At 54.7% G+C, this 23,891-nt stretch overlaps 2 protein-coding genes across 5 annotated transcripts; one reads left to right on the plus strand and one right to left on the minus strand.

Annotated features, from left to right (window-relative positions):
* The first annotated feature begins 73 nt into the window (after positions 1–73).
* VPS26B (VPS26 retromer complex component B) lies at positions 74–21,619 on the plus strand. 2 transcript variants are annotated; one of them, XR_004477275.2, is made up of 7 exons: positions 74–523; positions 8,216–8,372; positions 12,618–12,782; positions 14,780–14,955; positions 16,403–16,545; positions 16,940–17,210; positions 17,448–21,619. XR_004477275.2 is itself a non-coding variant. In XM_004280503.3 (6 exons), exons 1-6 carry the CDS (start codon positions 79–81, stop codon positions 17,084–17,086), a joined length of 1,233 nt encoding a protein of 410 aa, XP_004280551.2. In that variant the 5' UTR covers positions 74–78; the 3' UTR covers positions 17,087–21,619. The 2 variants fall into 2 exon arrangements, 1 of the variants encoding a protein (XP_004280551.2); XM_004280503.3 differs by having other exon boundaries at positions 16,940–21,619.
* THYN1 (thymocyte nuclear protein 1) lies at positions 19,337–23,863 on the minus strand. 3 transcript variants are annotated; one of them, XM_012537000.3, is made up of 7 exons: positions 23,615–23,853; positions 22,086–22,267; positions 21,275–21,343; positions 20,833–20,925; positions 20,225–20,320; positions 19,828–19,978; positions 19,337–19,526 (listed from the first exon to the last, which is right to left on the minus strand). In XM_012537000.3, exons 1-7 carry the CDS (start codon positions 23,655–23,657, stop codon positions 19,480–19,482), a joined length of 681 nt encoding a protein of 226 aa, XP_012392454.1. In that variant the 5' UTR covers positions 23,658–23,853; the 3' UTR covers positions 19,337–19,479. The 3 variants fall into 3 exon arrangements, with proteins under 3 accessions (XP_012392454.1, XP_012392453.1, XP_033262927.1); XM_012536999.3 differs by having other exon boundaries at positions 19,337–19,978; positions 23,615–23,859; XM_033407036.2 differs by lacking the exon at positions 20,833–20,925 and having other exon boundaries at positions 19,337–19,978; positions 23,615–23,863.
* Positions 23,864–23,891: the final 28 nt, after the last annotated feature.

The raw sequence follows: 23,891 nt of genomic DNA on the forward strand, positions 1-23,891 counted from the left end.
GCCCTCTCCCGGCGCGCATGCACAGCGCGCACTCCGCCGGAGGCTCGGCGGCCTAGCAGGAGAGGCGGGGGCGTGCGCATGCGCGCGGCGAGTCCGGCGCGTCCGGCTGAGCGGCGGAAGCGGCGGGCGCTGCTCCCGGGCCGGGCGGCTGGCTGGCTGGTCGGCGCCGCAAGCACCGGCGGGCGGGTGCCTCGCGCCTGCTCTGCGCTGCCCCCGGAACCGCGCCGGCCCGGCGAGCGCGGGCGTCGGCGCCGCGTCCAGCCCTCCGGCCTTCCCAGGCCCGGCCGGCCCGGCGGGGACATGAGCTTCTTCGGCTTCGGGCAGAGCGTGGATGTGGACATCCTGCTGAACGATGCGGACAGCAGGAAGCGGGCCGAGCACAAGACGGAGGATGGGAAAAAGGACAAGTACTTCCTATTCTACGACGGGGAGACGGTGTCCGGGAAGGTGAGCCTGGCGCTCAAGAACCCCAACAAGCGGCTGGAGCACCAGGGCATCAAGGTCGAGTTCATCGGGCAGATTGGTGAGTGCAGGATCCACCTCACCCGGTCCCGCTCCTTGCCCCCGCCCCCGTGCCCCGGTCCCCGACCCTGTCCTCCACCCCAACCCTGACCCGACCCCTGACACTTGACCCCTGACCTCGCCTCTGACCCCCCCACTCCCGCTCACTAACCCCTGGTCCCTGACACGACCCCCGACCTTTGACCCTGCTCCCTAACCCTTGCTTCCTAACCCCCGCCCCCATTACTTCGACTCCGTATCCCCTTTCGCCGCCTCAGGCCGCGCAGCCTTGTTGCCCACCCGGGGTCCGGGCTCCTTTTTCCTGCCCGGCCTTCGGTGCTGCTGGGCCCGCCCGCAGGTCGTGGCCACCGAGTCCCGCGGCCAGTCCACCCCTTTCTAGTACCTGTGTCCCGCCTGCCTCTCACATCCCACCTTCACCGGGAGCTGTTTGAGAAAGCAACCCCGCGGGCTCCAGCGTCAGCCCTCTGTCCAGCCAGCCGGCGTCCCTTAGACTTCTTGATTAGAACCTAGCCTTCAGCAGACTCATCTTCTTAAAGAAATGATGCTCCTAAGACCCAAATTAAGTGGTCACAATTTCTCAAGGCTCTAACACTCTTCCAACATGAGTGTTAGCAGTTACAACTAGACAATAAAAGGCAGTAGCTGTACCGAATATCTGAGAGCTGCCAGTCAGCACGGGGTTGTTCCCAGTTCTCTTTGGACTCTGTGTTTATTAAAACTCGCAGGTGCTTCTGAAATAAATTGTCATTGTCATTCGTTCAGGGGTAGATTCACAGTAAATACCCATGTGGCCTGAAAAGACCTCTGGCAGAGAATTCATACCCCATACCAGGCTCTGCACATCTGGCCCTGTTGGCGGGGGGGATTTCCTGTGAAAGCTCGTTGAATGCTCACTGTCATTCCCTGAGAGCCGTGCACAGAATCTTGCTCCCCTTTTACAGAGGCAGGAAATACTGGAGCCCTGGGAAAAGGCCGTGCGGCCTGCCTCTGCAGCCCAGTGCTCAGCCTGGAGTATTGGCTTCTGGTGTTTGAGAAAAGGAAATCAGGTTGAAGGCTGGCTGATCCTATAGGAACCTGTTTGTTGTTACTTTAAACCCAGAATATGAGTGGCCTGAAAGGGAGCTGAAGAGTGAGTTTCAGACCCTCTGCTCTCTTGCTTCCGGCTTGGATAGGGTTTCTCAACAGCAGTGCTGTCGACATTGTGGGCCTGATCATTCTTTGTTGTGGGTGAGTGTTTAACAGCCTCCTCGGCCTCTACCCGCCAGATACTAGAACCACAGGAATGTCTTATATCCGTGTAAGGTAAACTCACTCCTAGCAAAGAGCCACTGGGTAGACAGGATGAACCCACAGCATTCTGTGCTAGGCGTAAGATGTAAGAAGTGGAGAAGTCCTTGCCTACTTAGAATTAGTATTTTTACGTCGTAGCTTTAAGGTTATTGCTGGATTCTTTGGTTCTGCAATGCGAGTGCAGACAGGCATGTCTAGCCAGTGTCTGTACCATCATTCCAGGGGGTGACACCTCACCAATACATGAAAGGTAACCAGAGTGTCCCCTGCCCCCCTGTGCCCCAGCAGTTGTGAAATGAGCTGTTCAGGGGGGACACTGGCAAGGCCTCCTTGCAGTCTGAATGAAAGGGAGTTGACAAGGTGCCGTCCCTGCCCTGCCTTCTTGTCTGTCTCCTGGCATCCCAGGACAGCAGCCCTGCTCAGATTTCTAAGAACCTTTTGTTGCTTCCATTGATAACTCTCCCTGGGCCCCTGAGCACTCTGGGCTGAGTCCACCCTTGGCTTTGGGGAAGCTGTACCCCTCTCTGAGCCTCAGCTTTCTCACCTGTAAGACAAGGATAATAACAGAATCACCTTGTTGAGATGTGTAGGGACCAGGCTTTGTGCGGAGTGTGGTGTATTTGTCTCCTGTACCTGAGAGGCTCTGTGAACTGACCTCAGGGCACTGGAGCGAGGCTGGTGAGTAAGTTCCCCATGGTTGTGGTCGTGTGGTTTTCTCCTTCGTTGCTTTCTTGATGCTGCATGAAGTGGGTGGAACTTCGGTCGGGCTCTAAGGTCTGGCTGTACGGATGACGCACAGGATGGTCCTACAGCTGGATGGCGGTAAGAACGGCGATGTCACTGTGCTCTGGACACCTTCCTCATCGGTTTCACTCAGAACTTTTCTTCTTACAAACCATAGTCTCTTGGATTTGCTTCTTTTTTCCTTCTTTCTTTTGTTCCTTCCCTGCTTCCTGGGAAGAGTTTCTGGGAAGAGTTCCACAGCTTGAAAATGAAGTGATTTATGTATTTAACATTCCTAACCTTATGATTAATTTCTTTTTCCTGCTGATGAAAGTGTATGTGTCCATGGGGCTTCCCTGGTGGCGCTGTGGTTGAGAGTCCGCCTGCCGATGCAGGGGACGCGGGTTCGTGCCCCGGTCCGGGAAGATTCCACATGCCGCAGAGCGGCTGGGCCCGTGAGCCATGGCCGCTGAGCCTGCGCGTCCGGAGCCTGTGCTCCGCAACGGGAGAGGCCGCAGCAGTGAGAGGCCCGCGTACCACAAAAAAAAAAAAAAAAAAAAAAAAAAAAAAGTGTATGTGTCCTTCTGTAGAAGGACAGCCTGGTGCGTGATTGAGGGTCAAGCAGAGGGTTACTTAGGTTAGATAAGGCTCCGTTTATAAGGTACGGACTTTGCAAGGGTCTCGTGAGGACTACTAGAGATCATCAATGTACATGAAGTGCAGGGTTTGGCACTCATCGCAAATACTCATAACCCCTGTTAAGCTGGATCCATCCAGAAGTTTCCAGGGGCCGGACCTTTAAAACGTCAGCCCTGATTGCTCTGCCGACAGCCCACAGGACTGTTCACACCAGGCCAGCCTCCCTGCACTTCCTGCCCGGTGTGTTCTCCCAGCAGGCGCGCTCGCCTGAGGGAAAACCTGTGGAAGGGTCTCCCCGGAGTCCAGGCAGAGACAGCTGTCTGGTGATCGTTGCATCGGTCCTCTTCAGACCCCATTCCTCACAGCAGCCCAGCCCCTGCTCAGAAAAGCTCCTGTCTCGGTCTTGGTTTGGGAGGTGGGCAGGAAGGGGGGCCCTTCTGTCTGCTGGCCCTTCTCACACTGTCAGCTACTCTGGCAACCTCATCCACACCCCTCATTGCAGTGTCCTCTTAGACTCCGATGACTCCCAATCCTTTGTCCTCACTGGAACTCTCCCCTGAGTTTCATGCTTGGGTTTCTAACCGTCTGCTAGAGTCCCCAGCTGGATACCCCTCAGGTCCCTCAAAGACACATCCAAACCAGAAACCTTTTTCTCTTCCTGCTCCAGCCCCAGCCCTGCTGCTTCTCCTGTTTTCTCCACTCTGGCCCGTCACCTGGGTCCATTCAGCCTCAGAAATCCGGGAGTCCTCGAGGCCCCTCCCTCCCCCTCCTACGCGTCCAACTGGCATCTCAGTTTGGGTCCTCTCCAGTACCCAGTACCCAGATACTCTAGGGTATCTCGAGTCTGTGCTTCCTCTCCGCTCTCGATGCTGCTAACTTTGATGCTTCTGTGTGTAGCAGCCTGACTGGCCTTCCTGCCTTTGTTTGCCTTTTCTTTCAGTTCATCTTTTGTAAGAGTGGACTTTCTAAACGTCAGTGCTGACATGGTCAGTCACCTCCTTAAAATTCTTCTTGTTGACTCCCTGCCGGTTGAAGGGGAGAAGTCATCCAGCTCTTTCCCAAGCTGCCTCTGCCTTTCTCCGGCCGAGTCTCTGCGACCCTTCACTCCTGCCACGTGTGCTTTCCTCAAAGTATCATGTTCCTTTTAGAGGGGTCTTGGCCTCTTCCCTTTGTATATAAACATCCTTCTGCAAAGAATGGCCTTCCACCCAAGCTCTCACTCATTCTTAAAGCCCAGAAGGCATGACACCCGTCAGAAAGCTTTCCCTGACCTCCCCTGGCTGACTGAAGCCCTTCTTCCACCGTTATTCTAGAGGCCTTGTGATTTCTCCCTTAACATAAGGAGTTAAGAGTTGTCAGGCCCCCATTCAGTTCTGCACCGACAGCTCAGGTGTTGCCCCTGATTCATCCACCTGTTGTGTGCATTTTTCTGTCCTCCTCCTGAAGTTTTTGAGCCATGTTGGGATTCTTCCTGTGTCTACTGTGCACTTCCCAGCGGTCTGGTCTGTGTTCCAACAACACCAGCAAATGTGTGGTGAGGGCACCCCCCATGTCACTCGATGGCCCATGTTTTTAGAAGAACACAGTGTGGCACGTAAGGAGTATTGAGGGAAGTTCTGTAATTAGAAGATGGAGAGACCATTTTTTAGGTGGAATCATTGGGGGAACACTCGTGGAGGGTGTCAGGCCACCTTGCAGATGGATGGGGTTAAATAAACCAAAGGTAATTCGACAGTCACACTTGCAGAGGAGGGAGGACCTGAATACCCCTGCACTCCAAAGCCAGAGAGAGAACTTCTGGATTTTTTTTTTTTTAAGTTTTTTAAAATAATGCCACTGGGTGAATCTAAACCCATCAGCCCCAGTCGAGCCTGTGCTGGTAAGACCCTGGAGGCCTTCTGTATTTTAATTCATGAAGCCATGAGTGCCAAGGGAGAGGCACACTGATTCTCACCTACTCACAGTCTGCTGCAGGGCCTGGAGCAGAGCGGCAGCTGGCTGGGCACGGGCAGCCCAGAGACGTTACTGCTCCCGCAGGCTTACCAGGCCCAGGAGGTCCAAGTGGACGTGGCGAGCGTGAATCTTGACCAGGTGGCCAGTCAGCAGACAGCAGCTGGGAAGAGCAGGCTGTTTGAAAGAGGTGTTTTTGCCCTGGTTGGCTTAGGTTTCTTCCAAGACTAGCGTGAAGCCTAGCCCAGCAGCGAGTCTCAGGGCGCCTTTCACGGGATGACCCCATGGGGCAGAGCTGGCTCACTTTCCTTCCAAAGTGGCAAATTCACTCCTCAGCCATTGGTGGCAAGTTTCGGTGAAAACATCCTGACTACAGAAGTCATTTCCTCCTGTTGGATGGAGACTGGGAAGTTACCTTAAGAAAGAACCGGTCAGTTCCTCCTTCTGGCTTGAAATGGCTGGTCCCTGTGGGCTTTGGAGGCTGGGGAGAACTCGGGGTAACTTGGGAAGAAAGAGGCAGTTGACAGTCTCTTTAGGGCAGACCTCCTGCTAGAACAGTCTTGGGTTTTCTGTTTTAATTTATGCAAGAGGAAACCAGACTTTCTGGCACGCAGTGAAGTACGGCTGCTATTTCTGCCCCTTTGCCCCACAATGTTTCCAGAAGCCTTGCAAATGGCTTATAAAGTATGCATTAAAAAGCCCAGTCAAGCCCCACTCAGACTATGCACTGGCCACTCTTTCACGATGTCTGGGGGGAGGCGGGGAAGCCCTGGGAGGACATGCCGCCAGGCAGGAAGGCCCTGTCCCCCCGGGGGGTCCCAGCCCAGCTTCTCTGCTGGGACCCCTGGTGCCAGCGATCTGAGTGCTCTGTGAACACTGTGGATCCTTCTCTGGTTTGTTTCTCATGTTGCCTCTGAGGCTGTGTGAGCACATTTGTGTGTTTTTCCATCCTTCTCTTCCCATCTTTCTCTTGACTCCGGGATTTCCCACTTAAAGTTCACAGACGCTGGGGCTTTGTTCTGCCTGCTTCTGTCCCCTGAAACTATGGCAGAATCCAGTGCTTGGGAACGGAGGCACCACTTTCCCCAGTTAAGGGGTCAGTGCCCATCAACAGAGACTCCAGTAGCAAAGGACCAGCAAGAGTGAGTGGACGGGCCTTTGTCACAGGCTGGCCACTGGCTCTGTTCCTACCTGGTCACTGCACTTCCTTACCTTGGTTGGGGGCACAGTTGTTGGATTTCAAAACGAGGGATGGCTGTTCGCCTTTCCCCAGCACCCCCTGCCCGGAAGGTTTGAACTGCCCTCCCCCTTTGGCGGCTTTGTGGGTCATCACTCCCTACCCAGAGCGCTGCCTGCTGCTTGATTCCACTTGGTGTTTGGAAGAGAAGGTGGATTGTTTGTAACGTAAGGTGGATCCAAGCGTAACTAGGTAGGAAATGAGCACAAACTGTGCTCACAGGGTGCACTGGGTGTGCATACAGAAGCAGCAGCGCTGGCTGGGGACTGACCGCACTGCTGCTTCCTCTCGAGCTGGACACACCTTAGGAGCCCACTGCGCTTTCCGATGCCTCGCTGCCTGGGGAGAAGAGGCTCTGGGGGTGGCGCTGTCCGGGTCAGCGGACAGGGCAGCAAGGCCGAAAGCACCCCTGGAATCACGTTCCCCTCCCGAGCATCCCCATGGCAGGCCTGGACACTGTGTTGGCTCTGGGAGGCAAGAGCTCTGGTTTCTTGAGCCCAAGAAGGCTTTGATCCTGGGGGGCTCAGACCTTTGCTGTCTGGGGTCCTCCCTAGCCCCGGATGCTCTGAGAGAGCTGGAGCACTGTGCTCCAGAGAGGCGGGCCAGGCCTGGCGGGCGGTTGTCCCAGGCACGCCTCCCTGTGGCCCTGTCTCTCCCCAGGCAGCCAACAGCAGAAGCGACGAGAGTACACTGCCTGCTGCCTGTCCTGCTGCAGGGTGCCCACGGGTGGTCCCTTGACTGTAACGTGGCCACACAGGGTCACAGTCGGTATTAAGTGTCCCTGCTGCACAGCCAGGGACTGGGGGTGCCAGGAAGCTGGGGACATAGGCCTTATCTCTAACGACCACGCCTGGAGCAAAAGTTAACACATAGCAGAGTACAAACAGGCATATATAACCTAGGACAAATAGGTGGCATGACTCATAATAAACAGCAGAACTGTTTCCAGAGGAGGATGGGTGAAGAGCAGTGCTCCTCAGACTGTGGTCCCTGGACCAGCAGGAAGCATCTCTGGTAGTCTGTTAACAATGTCCATTTTCAGGCCCCACCCCAGACCCCCGGAATCAAAAACACTAGGGGTGGGGCCCAGCCGTCTGTGTGTTAACACAGCCCCCGGTGATTGTGATGTTCACAGAAGTCTGGGGACCCTGAACTTAGACGTGGGGCATTGTTACAGCCCCTCTGTCCCGTCGGCCACATGGACTCCTCTCTGAAGGGCAAAGGCAGCTAATACTTCCGGAGCATTTGCCGTCTCTTAAGTACCACTCCAAGTCCTTTACCTGCATCGCCTCGTCCCGTGCTCACAACACCTGGAGTGCGTTATGTCGCTGCCCCCATTTTGCCAGGTCCTAGAAGTAGACGCGGTCCAGCGGGAGACCTGGGACCCTAGGCCAGTCACCGACCCCACTGTGCCTCAGTTTCCTTGTCAGTTAAATGGGTGATAGGGCTGTCCTAGCTATCTCACAAGGTGGTTATGAGGGTGATGTGACCGAATAACTATGAGTATGCTTTCCAAAGTTAGAAGTAGTTTTGAATGTGTTTTAGGAAATGTGGCGTTTTGATCGCGGTCCCCCTGCTGTGTCCCTCACGGGTGCTGCCCGGTGCCCTGGAGCCAGGAGTATGTCGGGTTCTGGCTGTGCTCCAGGGACAGGGTCTCTACGCAGGGTGTTTGGAAGGGGCGGGAGAGGGCACCCAGGGTTCTGGGCTGCAGTGCAGGGGCAGGGCAGGAAGCGAGGGAGCCATAAACCAGACTGGAGGCTCTGTGTGTTGGCGGGAGGCTCCTGTAGCTGGGAGCCCCCTCACCGGGCCACATAGCTCAGGGTCTGGTAGAAGTGGTCAATGCTCTCCCTGCAGAACTCTACTACGACCGCGGGAACCACCACGAGTTCGTGTCCCTGGTGAAGGACCTGGCCCGGCCCGGAGAGGTCACCCAGTCACAGGCCTTCGACTTTGAGTTCACCCACGTGGAGAAGCCCTATGAGTCCTACACTGGGCAGAACGTGAAGCTGCGGTAAGTGGCGCCCCCAGGGTGCCCCATGTGGACGGACCCTGACTGTGTCCCGTTTCTGAGGCTCTGTGTGGCTGTAGGGAAGGTGTGCTGCGGGGGGGGGGTTGTGCAGTGGGCCTCCCTCCAGGAGGAGTGCTCCTGGCTTGTCTGTCCGTTTCTGGAGTGTCGGTATCCCCACCGTGGCCACTTTCGAGCCACTGACCCAGCGCCCCTGAGTGCAGAGTTGAGAGGTACGCACCTGCCCCTCGACAGCACACTGCTGCACAGGCACCAGACGTCACCACCACCACCCCCGGCCCAGGAGCAGAGAGGACTGTGACACACCAGAATAGCTAGGATATTACCTTTGTTCTTAATAGAATTCGAGTGCAGGTGTCTGTAATTTAATTTTAAATGTTGTGATTAACAGCTTATTCTGAAAGTTCCCGAAAGTTGGATACTCGGCTTTCACACACCCCTGGCTGGGCCTCAGGGCCACTGATCCTCGTCCAGCTCTGCACAAGATGGTGGCGGAGTCCTGAGCTCTGTCACTTGAGAAGCGGGTCATAGATTTGGGTTCTAATCCTAGACCCGTCCTCTCCATATTTTGGGACAATGAGGGAGTAAAACGTAACACAGTAGGAGAAGTTTTAAAACATTAATACACACCTTTTAAGTACATGGGATTGTTTTCCTTGTTCCAGTCTTGGAAACTCTGCAGGGGGAGACTGATTCCATGGCCTCTGGGGTATGTGATGTCGCTCTGCATGCCTGGCTCCAGGTCTTGGGTGTCACCTGAGGCCTGCATGTGGCATGGTGTGGGCTACTGCAAGCTCTCCCCTCTCCCGTCAGAAGAGGGGCTGCAGGCTCTCCTTTCCAGCCTGTGCAGAGAGGTCTAAGCACGGGTGCTGCCCCACTTCAGCAGCGTTGCGTGACTGCACTCAGAAGGGCAGCAACAGTGAGGAGTATCTAGTCATCACTTAAGCTGGGCTTGGGGCCTATTGCTATTGAATTTGATGTTTTGCAGTGGACTTCTCATAAATGTTCTTATGTCAGAAAGAAAGGTGTTGAGAACAGTATGGTGCTTCTTCAAAATAGAATTACCATATGATTCATCAATTCCACTTCTGTGTATAATCTCAAAGAAGTGAAAGCAAGGACTCAAACAGATTTATGTATACTCACATTTGTAGCAGCATTATTCACAATAGCCAAAAAGTGGATACAACCCAAGTGTCTATGAGTAGATGCATGGATGAACAACATGTGTATCCACACAGTGGAATAGTATTCAGCCTTGAAAAGGGGGAGATCCCGACACCTGCTACGGCATGGATGAGCCTTGAGAACATTGTTCTCAGTGACATAAGCCAGATACAAAGAGACAAATACTGATTCCACTTTTGTAAGCAGTTAGATAGTCAAAATCATAGAGGTAGAAAGTAGAATGGTGGTTGCCAGGGGCTGGGGAAAGGGGCTGGGGAGTTAGTGGTTGATGGGGCAGAGTTTCAGTTGGGGAAGGTGAACACGTGGAGATGGACAGTGGTGACCACTGCCCAGCACCTTGAGTGTACTTAATGCCACTGAACTGTGCACGTAAAAATGGTTACATTGTGTTATATATATTGGAGGGGAGGAAAAAACTTTTCCCTCCACCATGTCAGGTTCATTGGCGGGGGCTCTGCAAATCGGACGGATGGAAGACGGATTGGCCAGAGGCAAGCAAGCAGGTGTATTCCCGTGTTCATTGTGCTCCCACCTGAGCTCTGCCCGGTGACTGAGGGGCAGTTGAACTTGGGCTTATGCAGCATCTTAACAGAGAAGTGAAGAGGCAGAGAAGGGGCCCTGCGGCTCGAGCTGTGGGAAGCACGGGGAGAGGCTTGCTTTGGTGAGGAGCGCTCTGTGGGCAGCACCCCCAGCAGCTCCCAGGCTGCGCAGCCTCTCCTGGTGGAGAGGGCCCCGGAGTCTGTCTTGTGTGCACTGTTTCCCTGTTGCTTTCAACTCAATAGAACCCTTGTGCCAGAGTGGCATGTTTTGGGGTGCATGCTCTGCACCCTGTATTTTTTATTTTATCACAATGAAAGAAAAGTGTTACTGTCTAAATTAGACAAAGACTTCCGGATTCATGCTGAGAAAGGAGGTAAAATCGGGAACATTAGTTAATGGAAGATGTAAGTTCCAGATTAAGGGCTTGTGTCTTATTACAGGCAGAGGGGAAACATGAAAAGATTATTTTGGACTCCTTTTCCTTTGTTTTTAGGCAGGGCGGTGGTTCTGTTAGAAGATTGAAGTCACTATGTCATATTTGATGGGTGGGTGGAGTGTTGGGTCAAGGCTGTGAGAAGGTTTGTGTGAGGTCCTGAGTTTTCCTTTAGTGGACGCCATGGGAACAGGCAGAAAACAAGGAATTTAATAGATGCCAGCAGAATTGACCATTGAGTGGAGATGCAGACATAGGGCCATCAGGAGGAGGAGATGACCTGTGAGGCGATTCATCCAGTTCCAGGGAGGAGTTTGAAGCACTGGCAGAACAGACAATTGGAAATGCAAGCCTGTCGCTCAGGACAGAGGAATGCACTGTCGGAAATCACCTGCTCAGAGGTGGTAACTGATAAGTTTTTCCAGGAGGGGAGCTGTGGGAGAGGAGAGCCCGGGACCTACTGGGACTCTTGGGGACCCTACTGGGACTCTTGGGGATGGAGGAGGAGTGGGGTGATGCTTGAATGAGAAGGGAGTGTTTTACGCTCTAATGCAGAGCTGATGCCAAAAAAAAAAGCCCCTGGACTTGGCAGCTGTGAGCCCTGTGCTCCCTTTGGGAGGGCAGCTCCTGTTGGGTGGTAGAGACGGAAGCTGGGGCGAGGCGTAGGGCCTGGGGATGAAGCTGCAGGGTTAGAACAGGACCCCCGGACAGCTGTTTCTGAGGAAAGGTGGAGTGTGGGCCCTGGGGAGTGTCCTGGGGATTGATGGCTTTGGGACTTTTTATAAACTCAGGAAGAAGCTTTAGCTGGAGAGAGATTGGATGTGTTGAGAAAGTTGGGAAGTTGAAGCATCAGGATGCCAGACAGTAGTTCTCTACCAAGGGTCCTGTGTTAGAATCATTGTGGGGGGGGGGCTTTAAAAAGTATAGATCCCCATGTCCCTCTCCAGAGCAATTATGTGGCAGACGCGCCCCGGGGTGAGTCCCCTGCGCCTCCAGACTGCTGGCGCAGGGGAGGCGCTCGAGCAGCTGGAAGCTTTGTGGAGCCTTCCCTTCTACACTGCTGCCAGGCCCCGCTCCACAGGGCGTGGGGGCTTGAGGGCCTGAGCCGTAGGGCAGGCTGGAGCCACGTCTGGGGCTGCGTGGAGGGAGCAGGAAGGAGAGGGTGGCCGGGGAGTGGTGAGGCTGCAGAGGAGGGCCACCAAGGTCCCCACCAAGGCCTACCGTCCCAGCTTTGTTAGAGGGCCGCACAGAGTTAAGTCAAGGGGACGAGGTGGGCGGGGGGGCGCCACAATGAAGGGCTGGCTGGCGGTCAGGCATGGCTCACTGCCTTTCAGCGCTGTGTCTTTCCCTCTTTCTAACGTGTCCCAGGACCCTAGGCTTAGCCGGAGACCATCCTTGTTCAGACCTGGGGCTCTCCCACCTCTGTTGCTTTAGTTCTAAGGCCTGCTCCTCCTGAAGGCACCCCTCTCTCCTCACAGCACTTGATTCCTGCCTTTGAATGGACACTTTCCATGTGTTCTAATTTTTCTGTTGATTTGCCCATCTCCCCCAGGGGACGATGAGTCCCTGTGAGACTCCATCTTATCCGTCCTAGGCCCGGCAATAAATGTGCGCGATGCATCGCTGACCTGATTTCTCCATTATCTTATTCCTGTTGTTTAACTGTGAGGGACTTGAAAAATGCTCTTTGATCGAATATTGTTAAATAAACAGCATGCAAACATGAGTATGCGATCCCTGTGCCCAAAGAGCCGGGAGTTAGTTGAAGAAATGGAAGCTGTACACGGTGCCTGGCAGGTGGCAGCGAGGCTGCTCTTGAGGTGCAGAGAGAGGCGTCACCTCTTACCTCGGAGCTCAGGCTTAGAGGAGGGTTGGGGAAAGGACTTTGATCTCCCTGGAATTGTAATTGCAGGATTTTGTGTCTCAGTGCATTTTCCTGGGAAGGGGGTACCCAGCGGTGAATTCTCAGAGCAGTCAGAGCCCCAGGGGGTGACCTCTACCAGGGGTCCTCTGCGGGGTGGGCTCCGGAGGCTGGGAGTGGCCCTTCACCGCACGTCTGCGTCCCTCAGGTATTTCCTTCGCGCTACCATCAGCCGCCGCCTCAACGATGTTGTCAAGGAGATGGACATCGTGGTCCACACGCTGAGCACGTACCCGGAGCTGAACTCCTCCATCAAGATGGAGGTTGGGATCGAGGACTGTCTGCACATCGAGTTTGAGTACAACAAATCCAAGTGAGTGTCGGGCCCGGCTGGTTGGTGGTGACCTGCGGGGGTGGCCACAGAAATAACGCGGTGGATGTGTGTGCAGGCCGGCCGAGGTCACGGGTCAGGAAAGAGCTGCATCTCACTGCAGCTGAACTGTACTAACTTAAGAGGGCAAACTTCAGTTAAACATCCTATGAGGTCTTTCAAAGTCAAGCGAAACTAACTTTAAAGTATTTGTTTTGGATTCTAGGTACATCTGTTTCCTTCTACTGATGAGATTAACCTCAGAATACCATTCTATTACCATTCGTATCCTGTATACAGTGAGTCTTTAGAAACCAAAGTGAGGAAAGCCAAGTTGACTGCTTCCTCCTTGAATTAAAATGAATTGTAACAAAGAATATCTGATGCCTTTTTATAAAGGTCTTTAAGTAATTTTATTTTAACTGGCCATATATGTTTTAAACTGTGCCTGCTATTACAACATCCAAATACATAAGTGCTTGTAAATCACAAAACTTGCTGACAGTTCAAAAATGTACCGCAAGCAGCTCTCTTTTTAATATGATACATTCCTGAAAATGTTCGAGAATCAGATATGCAAAAGTAAACGTGTCTTCTATTCACAGAGAACTAACCCTCCCCCCAGCGAGTCTCTAATGAGGCTTCTCCCCGTGGGGAGGCCTCACCCCAGACCCGCTGGCCTCCAGAGGCTCGGAGGGTGGAGGCCTGAGCAGCGGCTCTCCCGTGAAGGGCTGGGAACACACGTGCTTCCCAGGACAGGGGGAGGGAAGGCCGTTTCCCGCCTGGCCTGGCCTGGTGCTGAGCGTGGCCCCGATGGGCCCCTACAGGACAGGCAGGGCGAGTCTGGAGCAGGCCCCTGCGCTTCCTCCTCATGGTCTTGGGTCTCACGGGCCCTCCTGAGACAGAGCCCCCCAAAGTGCCTGCCCACCAGCGCCCCAGCCTCCTAGTGAAGGGGGTGCCACCTCGAAGGCGCTCAAGCAGCCACAGCCAGCAGTGCAGTCAAGACCAAGGTGAGCGTGAGACAGGCGTGTCACAGGCTGGACAGGCTGAACCGGGTCCTGCCCTTGCAGAGCAGGCTGCCCTGTGAGTGCCAGGCCGTCTGAACAGACAGGAAGAGCCCGGACCTTAGGACAGCGTCCCATCCTGCCACTAAGGACTTAGGCTCAGGTTAGCAGGTACTAAGACTTCTGTACCTGGGGTTTCTCATCTGAAAAATGAGGGGTTTGGTCAGGTCAGTGGAAAGGTGCCTTGAAGGAGGAGCGGGGCCCGGGTACCACACGCGGGTCCTTTGTGTTTCTTGTGTGTAAGATTTCATTTAGAACAAAGGAACGTTCAATCTTTAAACGTTTGAATGCCCAGAGAATCTGTGCTCTGAGCATTCCTTCTAACGCGCTGCAAGCAGCAGAGTTCTGCTCTCCTCAGTCCTTGTGCGTCCGCCATCTCCCCAGGCAGGCTGAAGGCAGAAAGGTGGCGTGAAGTGGTGGGGAGACCCCAGGCCTGCAGGTTGGGAACCTGGGTCCACACCCGCGTCTGCCCCTCCTCGGATCCCACCACGTCATCTGTCTTCTTTGCACTCCCTAGGGCTCCTCCCCTGTGATCCGGGAGCTCGAATCCTCAGGTCCCCCGTCCTGAGCTTCAGGTTGAAGGTTTGCTTTCTGCGGCCACACCTGGTACAGAGCAGCCCTGCTGCCGGCTGGCCCCGGGGGAAAAGCCCAGTTCCTGGAAGCGGGAGGAGGAGCTGGGACCTGGTCCCCACACTTGCGGGTCAGCCTCTCACACCAGAGCCTCTAAAACACATGCACTCGTTAAAGCGCTGAGCAGAGGGTGACGGAACCATGCTCTGAGGTGCAGGCGGGACAGCAGAGGGGAAGTGACGCAGGTTCAAGTGTAGAAGGTCGTTGGGACTCGCCCTGCGGGGCAGCTTGGGGGGCAGCGCCCTCTCCTGGAACCAGGAGGCCTGTCACGTGCGGGGGCCGCACCTCTCACCTTCCTCTCCGCAGGTACCACTTGAAAGATGTCATTGTGGGGAAGATCTACTTCCTGCTGGTGAGGATCAAGATCAAGCACATGGAGATAGACATCATCAAGCGGGAAACGACAGGCACGGGCCCCAATGTGTACCACGAGAACGACACCATTGCCAAGTACGAGATCATGGACGGCGCGCCCGTGAGAGGTGAGCTCCGGCCCCATGGCCTCGGCCCAGCCCCAGTGTTGGAGGGGCTTCAGGGATCATCCTGTCAAAGTTAGGGGGCCTGGTAGCCCGTAATTTCTTAATCTCTAACTGTGCACTGTGGGTCCCGAGAAGGAGGAGAAGGAGGCTGGGGGTGTGGAGCTCAGGCCCCGCTCACCTTCACCCAGCAGACGTCCGAGTGGACCTCGTTTATAGACTGAGCTTGTACTGCAGTTTAAATCTCAAGAGTTATGTCTTAAAAAAAATCAAAAGACGTTTGAAAAGCACCAGTTTAGCAGATACAGTTTGAACACTCTGTTTACACTTTCCTATTGACATTCTGAATTTCTTCGCTGCGGGGGGGATGGGCAAGAGATTAAAGCAGAATCCTCATTTCTGTTACTTAGTTCCTGCTCAGGTAAAACGAGTCATGCTCTGAATTCATTCGCTAAGTCCACACACCCTGACCGACACTTCTAGTGCTGCACACAGTGCCGGCGTGACCTCTGGGATGAGGGGAACTGAGAGCTGGGTGGGAAGTTGTGTGATTGTTAGGAGGAGCAGTCATGTACATTCTTTGTTGGCTCTGCAGCAGCTGATGATGAAGTGTTTTCACGTAGCAGTGCTTGGCGCTGCTGAGGTTTCATTCAGTTTTTTCCCAGTCTGCTCCACGTGGAAGGAGGGGTGTCATAGCTTTCTCAGGCCCTCAGGCGTCACGAGCGGGGTCCTCGGGGCAGGGCTGAGCCATCCTGCCTGCTTGTTCCATGTTTCCCCATCCGAGCAGCTGGGCTGAGCTCACCCTCCCAGTGGCACTGACAGGACACCGAGACGAGCACAGAACAGCGCGAAGTGAAACAGCGTTCGTGTTTGGCTTTAGGCTGCACTGTAGGTTTGGACTTTCTCAGCAGAATTCTGCCCTGATTTTGTTCCACTTATCTTAGGAGAGGCACAGTGTTAGAGCTGGAAGTGATCTAAAATATTATGTAGCCTGATATCATAATTTTCCCCATGAGAAAATGAAAGTCCACGGAAAGCACCAGACTTACTCAGAGTCATACCTTGGGTCAGTGGAGAGAACTGGGTCCAGAGAGAAGCTTTTCTATTTTCCAGACCACCACACCCTGCCAACTCGACTTAGAGGGGAGGCGTACGGGGTGGGGGCTATGCTAATTGGGGTGGAGGGAGGTGGCATCAGAATTACTGGGTGACATGGTGGGTTAGCTGGGGTTTGACAATGGCTCTTAAACCCAACAACTATACACACTAAATGAGTCAGAAGATGCTTACCTAGCATTCTTGTGCTGTTCACACTCACCAGGCAGCAGCAGGCGCCTCCCCGAAGGCAGAAGCGTTAGCCTGGGTGTCCAACCCCCCCCTCAGGCAGCCCCTCCACCGCGGTGTAAGGTGGGGCCCCCCCGCCCTCACCCTGACTCCCGCCCGGCCCTTGCAGGAGAGTCCATCCCCATCCGCCTCTTCCTGGCGGGCTACGAGCTCACGCCCACCATGCGGGACATCAACAAGAAGTTCTCTGTGCGCTACTACCTCAACCTGGTGCTGATTGATGAGGAGGAGCGGCGCTACTTCAAGCAGCAGGTGAGCTGGCCGCCCCCAGAGCCCCGGCTGCCCAGACAGAATCAGAGGGCATCGTCCCCGCCCAGGGCAAGCAGACGGGATGGGGATGGGGGGTGAGCTGGTTAGTCTCTGTGCCACTTAGTTTACCCCGAGCCCCACAGCAAGGACGGGGGTTCCCAGTTGACGCCCAGAGTCTGCTTTCTCGGGCCCAGCCCCTGCGGCTGCTCTGCCCTCCCGGCCACACCGTCAGCAGGCACCTGGGGCCCAGAGGTGTGGACGGCTGCTGTCATTGGTGAGATATGAGCGGAGGCTTTTGCCTAAGATTCCCGGGAGAAGGCAGAGCCTCTGGGACCCTCCCCAGGCCTCCCTCTCACGTGTCGCCTGCCCCCCCCACCCCCGCCTGCCCATCCTGCAGGAAGTGGTGCTGTGGCGGAAGGGTGACATCGTTCGGAAGAGCATGTCCCACCAGGCAGCCATCGCCTCGCAGCGCTTCGAGGGCACGGCCCCCCTGGGGGAGGCGCGGAACCCCGGCCAGCTGTCCGACGGCAGCAGCAGACAGTAGGCCTGGGGCCAGGAAGCTGCTGGGCTCCCACCCCGGCTCCAGGCCCACAGGCACCAGCAGCCGGGGCAGCAAGATGCTCAGCTGACCCGCTACTCGCAACCTGAAAACAAATCATGTTCTTGATGTAAATTCTTTTTCCTGAAGAACCTAAGGGGTTGGGGTTGGGAGGGAGTGTCTCTGGGACGCTGTGGCTGATGGGAACGTAGGGAGAGGGGGCGTCCCGGGGAGAGCCGGCTGCGGGGCTGCCTGGGCCGCAGGAGCACAGCGCGGCCGGGCTCTGAGCTTCCCGGGACAGGAGCTGGGGGCTGGGGGTGCGTCCCACGGGTGGTCCTGTCTCACACTCCCCTCCCCCATCCCTTAGCGAGTGGCAGAGGGTGTGGCGCCCGCCCCGCTCTAACTGGCGGTGAGGGTTCAAGACCAGGAAGCTGCCTCCTTGGGAGTCTCGGATGTGGTGCTTTGGAGCCTCCACAGGCCACCCTCCTTCTGGCCCTTCTCTCACCGCTGGGACCGGGCACCTCCCAGGGACTCTGGTCAGTCATGTCCTGGATGGAACGGGAGCTTGTGGTAGGGGCTTTGGCTGATGTCCCTGGGCACAAAGACATCTGTGTCACCCGTGGATGGCAACCGGGTGGACCTCGGCGGCTGTGCCTGGTGCGGGCAACCCTGAGGGCCAGAGGTCCTCAGCCCCGGGCCCTGAACGAGGACATCTTTCCCCCGAGGAGAGGTCCGGGAAGGGCCCGTTCTCTCCGCCTCCCCGGGAGTGGACCCTCTTGGCTCCCTGCTGCCCATCTCACTCCTGGGAACCGGCACTTGTTCTCACACGTAGAAGCTTTGTGCTCACCCTGCGAGCTGGGGGGAAGGGGAGGGCCTCCTGAGCCGCCATCCTCCCCACCAGCCGGCTGACCAGAGCTTAGAACCGATGGTGTTCTGTGTATGTGGACGCTCTCATCATGCTAGAGAGGGTCTCCCGCTGTTGCACTGCACCGCGCCTGTCCTGTTAAGGGTGTGGATGTCCTTCCTGTCTCCTGTTGGCCTCTCTTCCCTTCTAGAAAGACCAAGCAGACCCCCATGGCCAGCAGGTACAATAGTTGGTGGTCTGAGTTCTCTGTCATTTGGGAAGCAGAGGGGTTGGTTCTTGTGTCATCTTTCAGTTAGTGTGGAAAACGGGGACCCGTCTCTTCCTCGGAAATTGGTGCAGCGGTAGGCCTCGGACTGGGCAGGGCTCACGGATCAGAGCTGAGATGGGAGGGAAGGGCGTTTGGGGTGACGCTCGAGGTGGACTGGGGGCAGAAGAACCAAGCAAGGGAAGCTGGTTCCCCCAGGCTGGACCCCGGGTTCAGGTGTGAAGGACAGTCCCCGTGGGGACAGGACCACCTGTGCGACTGCCCCTGGATTATCAGGGTTGGGGGCCTAAGCGTGGGAGAGGCAGCTCCTGTGTCCCTCGCCTTCTCCGGAGCGTGAGCTGGGGCTCTGGCACATCCCACGACAGCTGGCCCCTTAACTACTAGGTACCCGCCGATCCCTCTGCCTTCCAGCCAACCACAGATTCACTTCCCAACCTTCCCGACACCTGAAGCCTGTCTCCTGAGAGAACTAGAGGTAGAATTTGCTTCTGTCCTCTCGGGAGCTTCTGTTCTTTCCCCTGCCTCTTTGTGCGTCGGGGAAGGGGAGGCCCATCCCTGGGACCCTGGCAGAGCATAGGGACTGAACCAAGCAGTGCGGCCTGGGGTTGAGCAGCTGCGGTGTTTACAAGTTTCTCAACGTGTGTCTTTTCAATGGCTGTTTTAAACAAAGCAGTCTGTTTCAGCTGTCTCCCTGATTAAAGCAAGCCCCTGGGCTCGGAGGCATCATGCCCACGGTCCACCAGACTCTGTGGTCTCTTCTTACTGCCTTGCCGCACACAAGGGGAGACGCCCCGCCCTGACCCACGACACCTGCCCTCCTGGTGTCTGTGGCCCCTGGTGAACAATGACACCCACTCTATTAATGCCTATTTTAGACAAGCCCATGGCTGAGAAAGGAATTCTGGTTTTACTCCAGTCTGGCAACTTGTCCTGAAACTGCTGGTTTTACCCACTCTGGGACCAGATACTTCAGGGGTGGGTTAAGGAAGGCTGGTGTAGAGACAATCCATGTTAGTGGGTGTCAGCAGACTGGGCCCTGCATCTGGCCGAGGGGATGTAAAAACGTGCAGTGGAGTATTCTACCCCCAATGCTGATTTTAAAGAAACGCCTCCAACTCAAACATTCGTTTTATTAAAAAGGACCCAAACCCGACGTCTACACACAACGCCAGGTGAACACAACCAGCATGTTCCCCACCCCTTCTTTTGTCTTGTGGAAGCTTGACTTTCAGGCAACATCTTGCCCAATTCAGCAGAGCTGTGTCTCCATTAACTCGGTTCCTTTTCCTCCAGGCTCAAAATAAAATCAAACTCCTCTGCCGAAAAGGGCAAGAAGAAGAGGAAGAATTAGGTCTGTGTCTCCTCCTGAACAGGGCAGTCATGGCAGGCATTTCTCAAGTCACGAGGCAGGTAGTCGTTCACTCAGAACCCTCAGGGGCATTTCGACAGGTGCCGAGCACAGCTGCCCTGGGCAGCTCGAGGGGGCTCCTCCCTCGTGGGAGTTACAGGTGGGAAGACAGACTCAGACCTTAACCACCGTGCTTAGGGTTCACCAGCTAGTACATGTGAATTCACGGTCACTCTGGCATGTGATCAAAAGGCGAGAGCCGTTCTTACCTCGGGTCAGGGGCTGGACTGAGAGTCTCTGGCGGGTGAAGAGAGCCATGTTTTTTAAGGGACCGCCAGTGGCTCTGTGCGCTTGGTGGTGGGTTTTGAGCTCAGCCAGTGGGATGAAACGCTTCATCATCCGAACAAACTGTACGTCCACCTACATGGCAACAGTGTATGGGACAGAAAGGCACGTCCAGCTGGACTCTGCCTCCTGTGTTTTAGCTGCTTGCAGGAGGTCCCGTGGGCCTGGCTGCCGGTGTTTGTCCTTCTCTCCAAAGGCAGGGTAACCTCATCGGACTGAGCGGGGCTCTGTGCCCTGGTCTAAAGATACCCCAGACCTTCTTCCTCCCTCTCTGTCCATCCTTTCTCTTTTGTGAAATAGGAAGAATAGTAGTATCTTTACCATGGACCATTTGGGGTTGTCTTCTTTGCTGGATGGATCATAATGGGGATTGTTTTTCTCAAACTGTGTGTGGTCTGGGTATGCCTCCTTCACAATCTGAAATTAAAGCCGAGTCTCCAATCATTTGTCTGTCCAGTGAGCTCCATGGCCAGGCTTTAGTCCAAGTCCAACTGTCATTTCCTACCCTACGTATTCTTACCCCATCTGTCTCGCTGTTGAGCCACTGAGGGCTCAAATATTTGGAAGTAATACACAGTCTAAGGTAAGCAGAGGAGATCAACCCTATTTTGACAAAAATCTTAAAAGTATGTTCTAAAACCAAACATTAAAGGTTATTATTGGTGCCACTGTTTCTCCACCGACAGTTAATTCTATCCTGGTAACTCCTGGCCTGGAAGAGCTACCATCAGGCCTGTTTTTGAGTGAAAGACCAAGGTGCAGAAATGGAGAGGTCTGTGCCAGCGGGGCCTGAAATGAAGGCCTGCCTTGCTGCAGTCCTGTCACATGTCCCTGAGACAGCAGGGATGGGGAGGAGGGTTACCTGCCTACGCTGTCTCCCTAACCTGCATGAAGGGAGATGGACTCAGACCTAAGCCTGTACAACCGACCTTCATAAGCCCCGCAATGCCTGGCTCTCTGCAGTTGCTGTGGTAGAAGAAGGCTTCTTCCTCCAGCTTCATGGCTCTCAGGAAGTTCCGGGCCTGTTCCAGCAGAGAAGAAACAAGAACTATCCTCCCACCAGCTAGAAGACACTAGCCCTGGAAATCAAGTCTGCTTTTATTAGATGAGATTTTGGTTTTCGCAGCTTCCCCCCACACCCTGCAGTTCAATTCTTGCCTTTTACCCAGAGCTGTATCAGGACACTGGCTGGAACACAGGCCATTTGAAAACTGCGTGCAGTCAAAGAAATCAAGGCATTTGTTAATATATTTTCAGGTTTGGGTTCTGGGAAAAAACAACCTTAGCCAAGAGATTTTGCTACTGAATAAGTCAGAAGGAAGCAGGCCTTTATCCCCTCCCGGGTCTCGAGGTCCTGTCTAACCCGCTTACCTGGTAGTTGCGAACACCATCCCAGCATGCTGTCTGCTTGGGCTGTGCTCTGAGATCCTCAATGCTGAACTGGGCAAGAAATAACGTCATTCAGTAAACAATCCTGGGCCAATCGGTAAGAATATATGGAAGCAGACAAGTTCCTTCCCCTATAGGGTGTTGCCAGCTGGAATGGCATGTGAGCTTACTGGGAAGCTCTTCACAGAGCCACTCATACCGCGCAAGTAGAAGTTAGCTTTGTGTTACCTTGTTAGCCTTGCTCATTGAGAGGATTAGATGAGTGGATAATCTGGTAATTGCTGACTATCTGTATTTCATTTATTAAAATATTATATATGCCTTCTATAGTATCTCTAATTTTATTTTCTCCAGGCTACTATGAAATTTGATTTACATTCGCCTCCTGTGTACCAGCTGTTGGCAGGGAGATACCTAGGAGCGTGGCAGGTGGCAAGAGAAAGGCAACCTAAGACTGAATGTTGCCTAGATCAGGGGTTGGAAAACTATAGCCTTCAGGCCAAATCTAGCCCATGCCTGATTTTGCTGACAGTTTTATTGGAACTCAGCCACACTATCTGTCTATGTCTTTCTTGTGATGCCAGCAGAGTTGCAACAGCACCACCTGGCCCTTTAGAGAAAATGTTTGCCAACCCCTGCCCTAAGTAGAAGATTCACAAAACAGAGAGTGGATGGCAATAAATCCTGCTGATTCTATTCTTTATCACCTTTTCCTACCCTTCGAAGGTAAGAAGTGGGTGATGGGACCCTGTGGTGTCCCCCGTGCACTCTGGAGACAGGTGCGGGACCTCACCTTCACATCTACCCCTTTCTCCAGTCGGCTTTCTGGCTCTGACTTCATCAGCCAGTAGCTGCTTAGGTTCTTCCCACAGTCTCTAGAGGCTGAAGTCTCCTGGAGGCTGGAGTTCTCCACCTTAGCTGATGCCTCCCCTGGGTCCTCAGTTTTGGTACGTTTTCCGCCTGGCCCCTTCTTGTCTGCAATAGGAGAAGAAAAAAGAAGAGAACTTTCTTGCTTGTTGAGAGAGAAAGTTCTGTTGCAGGAAAAGCACATGCTTTGGAGTCAGAGCTGGACTCAAATTTTGGAGCTGTCAGTTCCTAACAGTGGCAGCTTCATTGCTGAACTTGTTCCTCATCTATAAAAATGGGACCAGAACGCCTACCTTACAGGACATCTTCTGGGTTACCCATTCAGTGGGATAAGGATAACTCCCGTGGCATCTATTAAGCAGTCAATGTTTTCTTTTCCTCACCCTCTCCTCTGCCTTTGCTGGGGCTGTTCTCTCCAACAAGGCACCTACTCCACGGACTTGCTTTGATGATTAAATAAGATAATACAAACAATGGGCTGAAGCAGTGTCTGGCGTTACCATAAATGCTCAATAATATTAGCTATTAGGTCACCTTGACTTCTTCCTTCCTGCTCAGTATGCTCTGTGGCCTGCCTCCTTTCTACTCCTTGAAGGTGCCAAGAAAAGCTGGATAAAACAGCCACTTTGGACTCTGCAGACATGGTCAAGACTGGACTTTATCGTACAGAGTGAGGGAAATGTGCCTGGAGCAGAGTGGGTGCCCTGTAACTAATAGCTGTTAAATTCTTACCCTACGCCCTATGTGTTACCACCCTCACTGTAACTCAGTCTACACAATCTATGAGGTGTTCTGTCCATCTGTAAGATGTGTCCCAGATCACACATCAGGGCCTGCCACGCTGGTCTATCTGAATCCACTAAACGACCATCCTACGCAGCCTCTGAACCAAGTCCAAGCTCCTACGTATGCCATCATGATGGACGTCTAACACGTGGAACCTTCCTAGGGTCCTGGTGGTCCCCCTGGACTTGATCGGCACACTGTAAACACCGTGTGTGCTGTTAACAATGTGTTGTGGGCAACTCGGAACCCTCCCCAGTCTCGAAAAAGCACTTTCTCTGTCGTGCATTGCTTTGCTGCTGCTCCCAGAATGCCACTCATCCTTGTGAACACAACGGGTTCCTACGCATTCTTTACGGCTAGACTCAAATCCCCTCCCTCTCAAGGCGTCCCCCCAACCCCTCCCTGCTCTCACAGCCCCAGTGACCCTTTCCTTCCTCGTCTGGCTCTCCGGGGAGCGGGAACTGTAAACGACCGGCCTGCCAGCCCGTGTCCCAGCTACTTTTCGTGCTTTCCAAACAGCTACCGCTCGGACGAGCAAGCAGCAGAGGGGCCCTGAGCATAAGCCTGGTGGGCGGCTCGGGACATCGGACCTCAAAACGACCCACTCGGGCCTTTCCCCACGCGCAGGGGCGGAAGGTGAGCGGCACTGAGCAGCCGGGCGCGGCTCACCTGGCCTCGCGGCCCCCGCCGGCCTCTTCCGGGCTCGCGGCATGGCGTCCCCGCGCGCCGAGGATAGAGGGTCCCGCCGTCGCCCAGGGCGCCCGGGGAATCCTTCCGCGTTACCCACACCCGTATGTCCGCCTAGCACAGACCGCCGCTGAGCGCCCCCGGTGGTCTTCTTTCTCAATCACAGCTACCCTCGCGAGTCCGAAAGCCTTCGAAGCGCTACCCCAACCCACCTCCCCGCGCGCCGCAGGGCGCTGCACAGCGTCCCCGCGGCGCTTTC

Source organism: Orcinus orca, chromosome 8 (assembly GCF_937001465.1).
Source record: "Orcinus orca chromosome 8, mOrcOrc1.1, whole genome shotgun sequence".
In the NCBI taxonomy this organism is placed as follows: domain Eukaryota; kingdom Metazoa; phylum Chordata; class Mammalia; order Artiodactyla; family Delphinidae; genus Orcinus; species Orcinus orca.

Excerpts from the sequence above, each read along its gene's own strand:
- VPS26B (XM_004280503.3), top strand. The coding sequence starts at position 79 with ATGCGCGCGGCGAGTCCGGCGCGTCCGGCTGAGCGGCGGAAGCGGCGG. Across the intron at positions 524-8,215 it reads CGAGTTCATCGGGCAGATTG|AACTCTACTACGACCGCGGG; the intron begins GTGAGTGCAGGA and ends CTCTCCCTGCAG. Across the intron at positions 14,956-16,402 it reads GGACGGCGCGCCCGTGAGAG|GAGAGTCCATCCCCATCCGC; the intron begins GTGAGCTCCGGC and ends CGGCCCTTGCAG.
- THYN1 (XM_012536999.3), bottom strand. The coding sequence starts at position 23,657 with ATGCCGCGAGCCCGGAAGAGGCCGGCGGGGGCCGCGAGGCCAG. Across the intron at positions 21,344-22,085 it reads AGAAAGGGGTAGATGTGAAG|TTCAGCATTGAGGATCTCAG; the intron begins GTGAGGTCCCGC and ends TTTCTTGCCCAG. Across the intron at positions 20,321-20,832 it reads GCATTGCGGGGCTTATGAAG|ATTGTGAAGGAGGCATACCC; the intron begins GTCGGTTGTACA and ends CTTTAATTTCAG.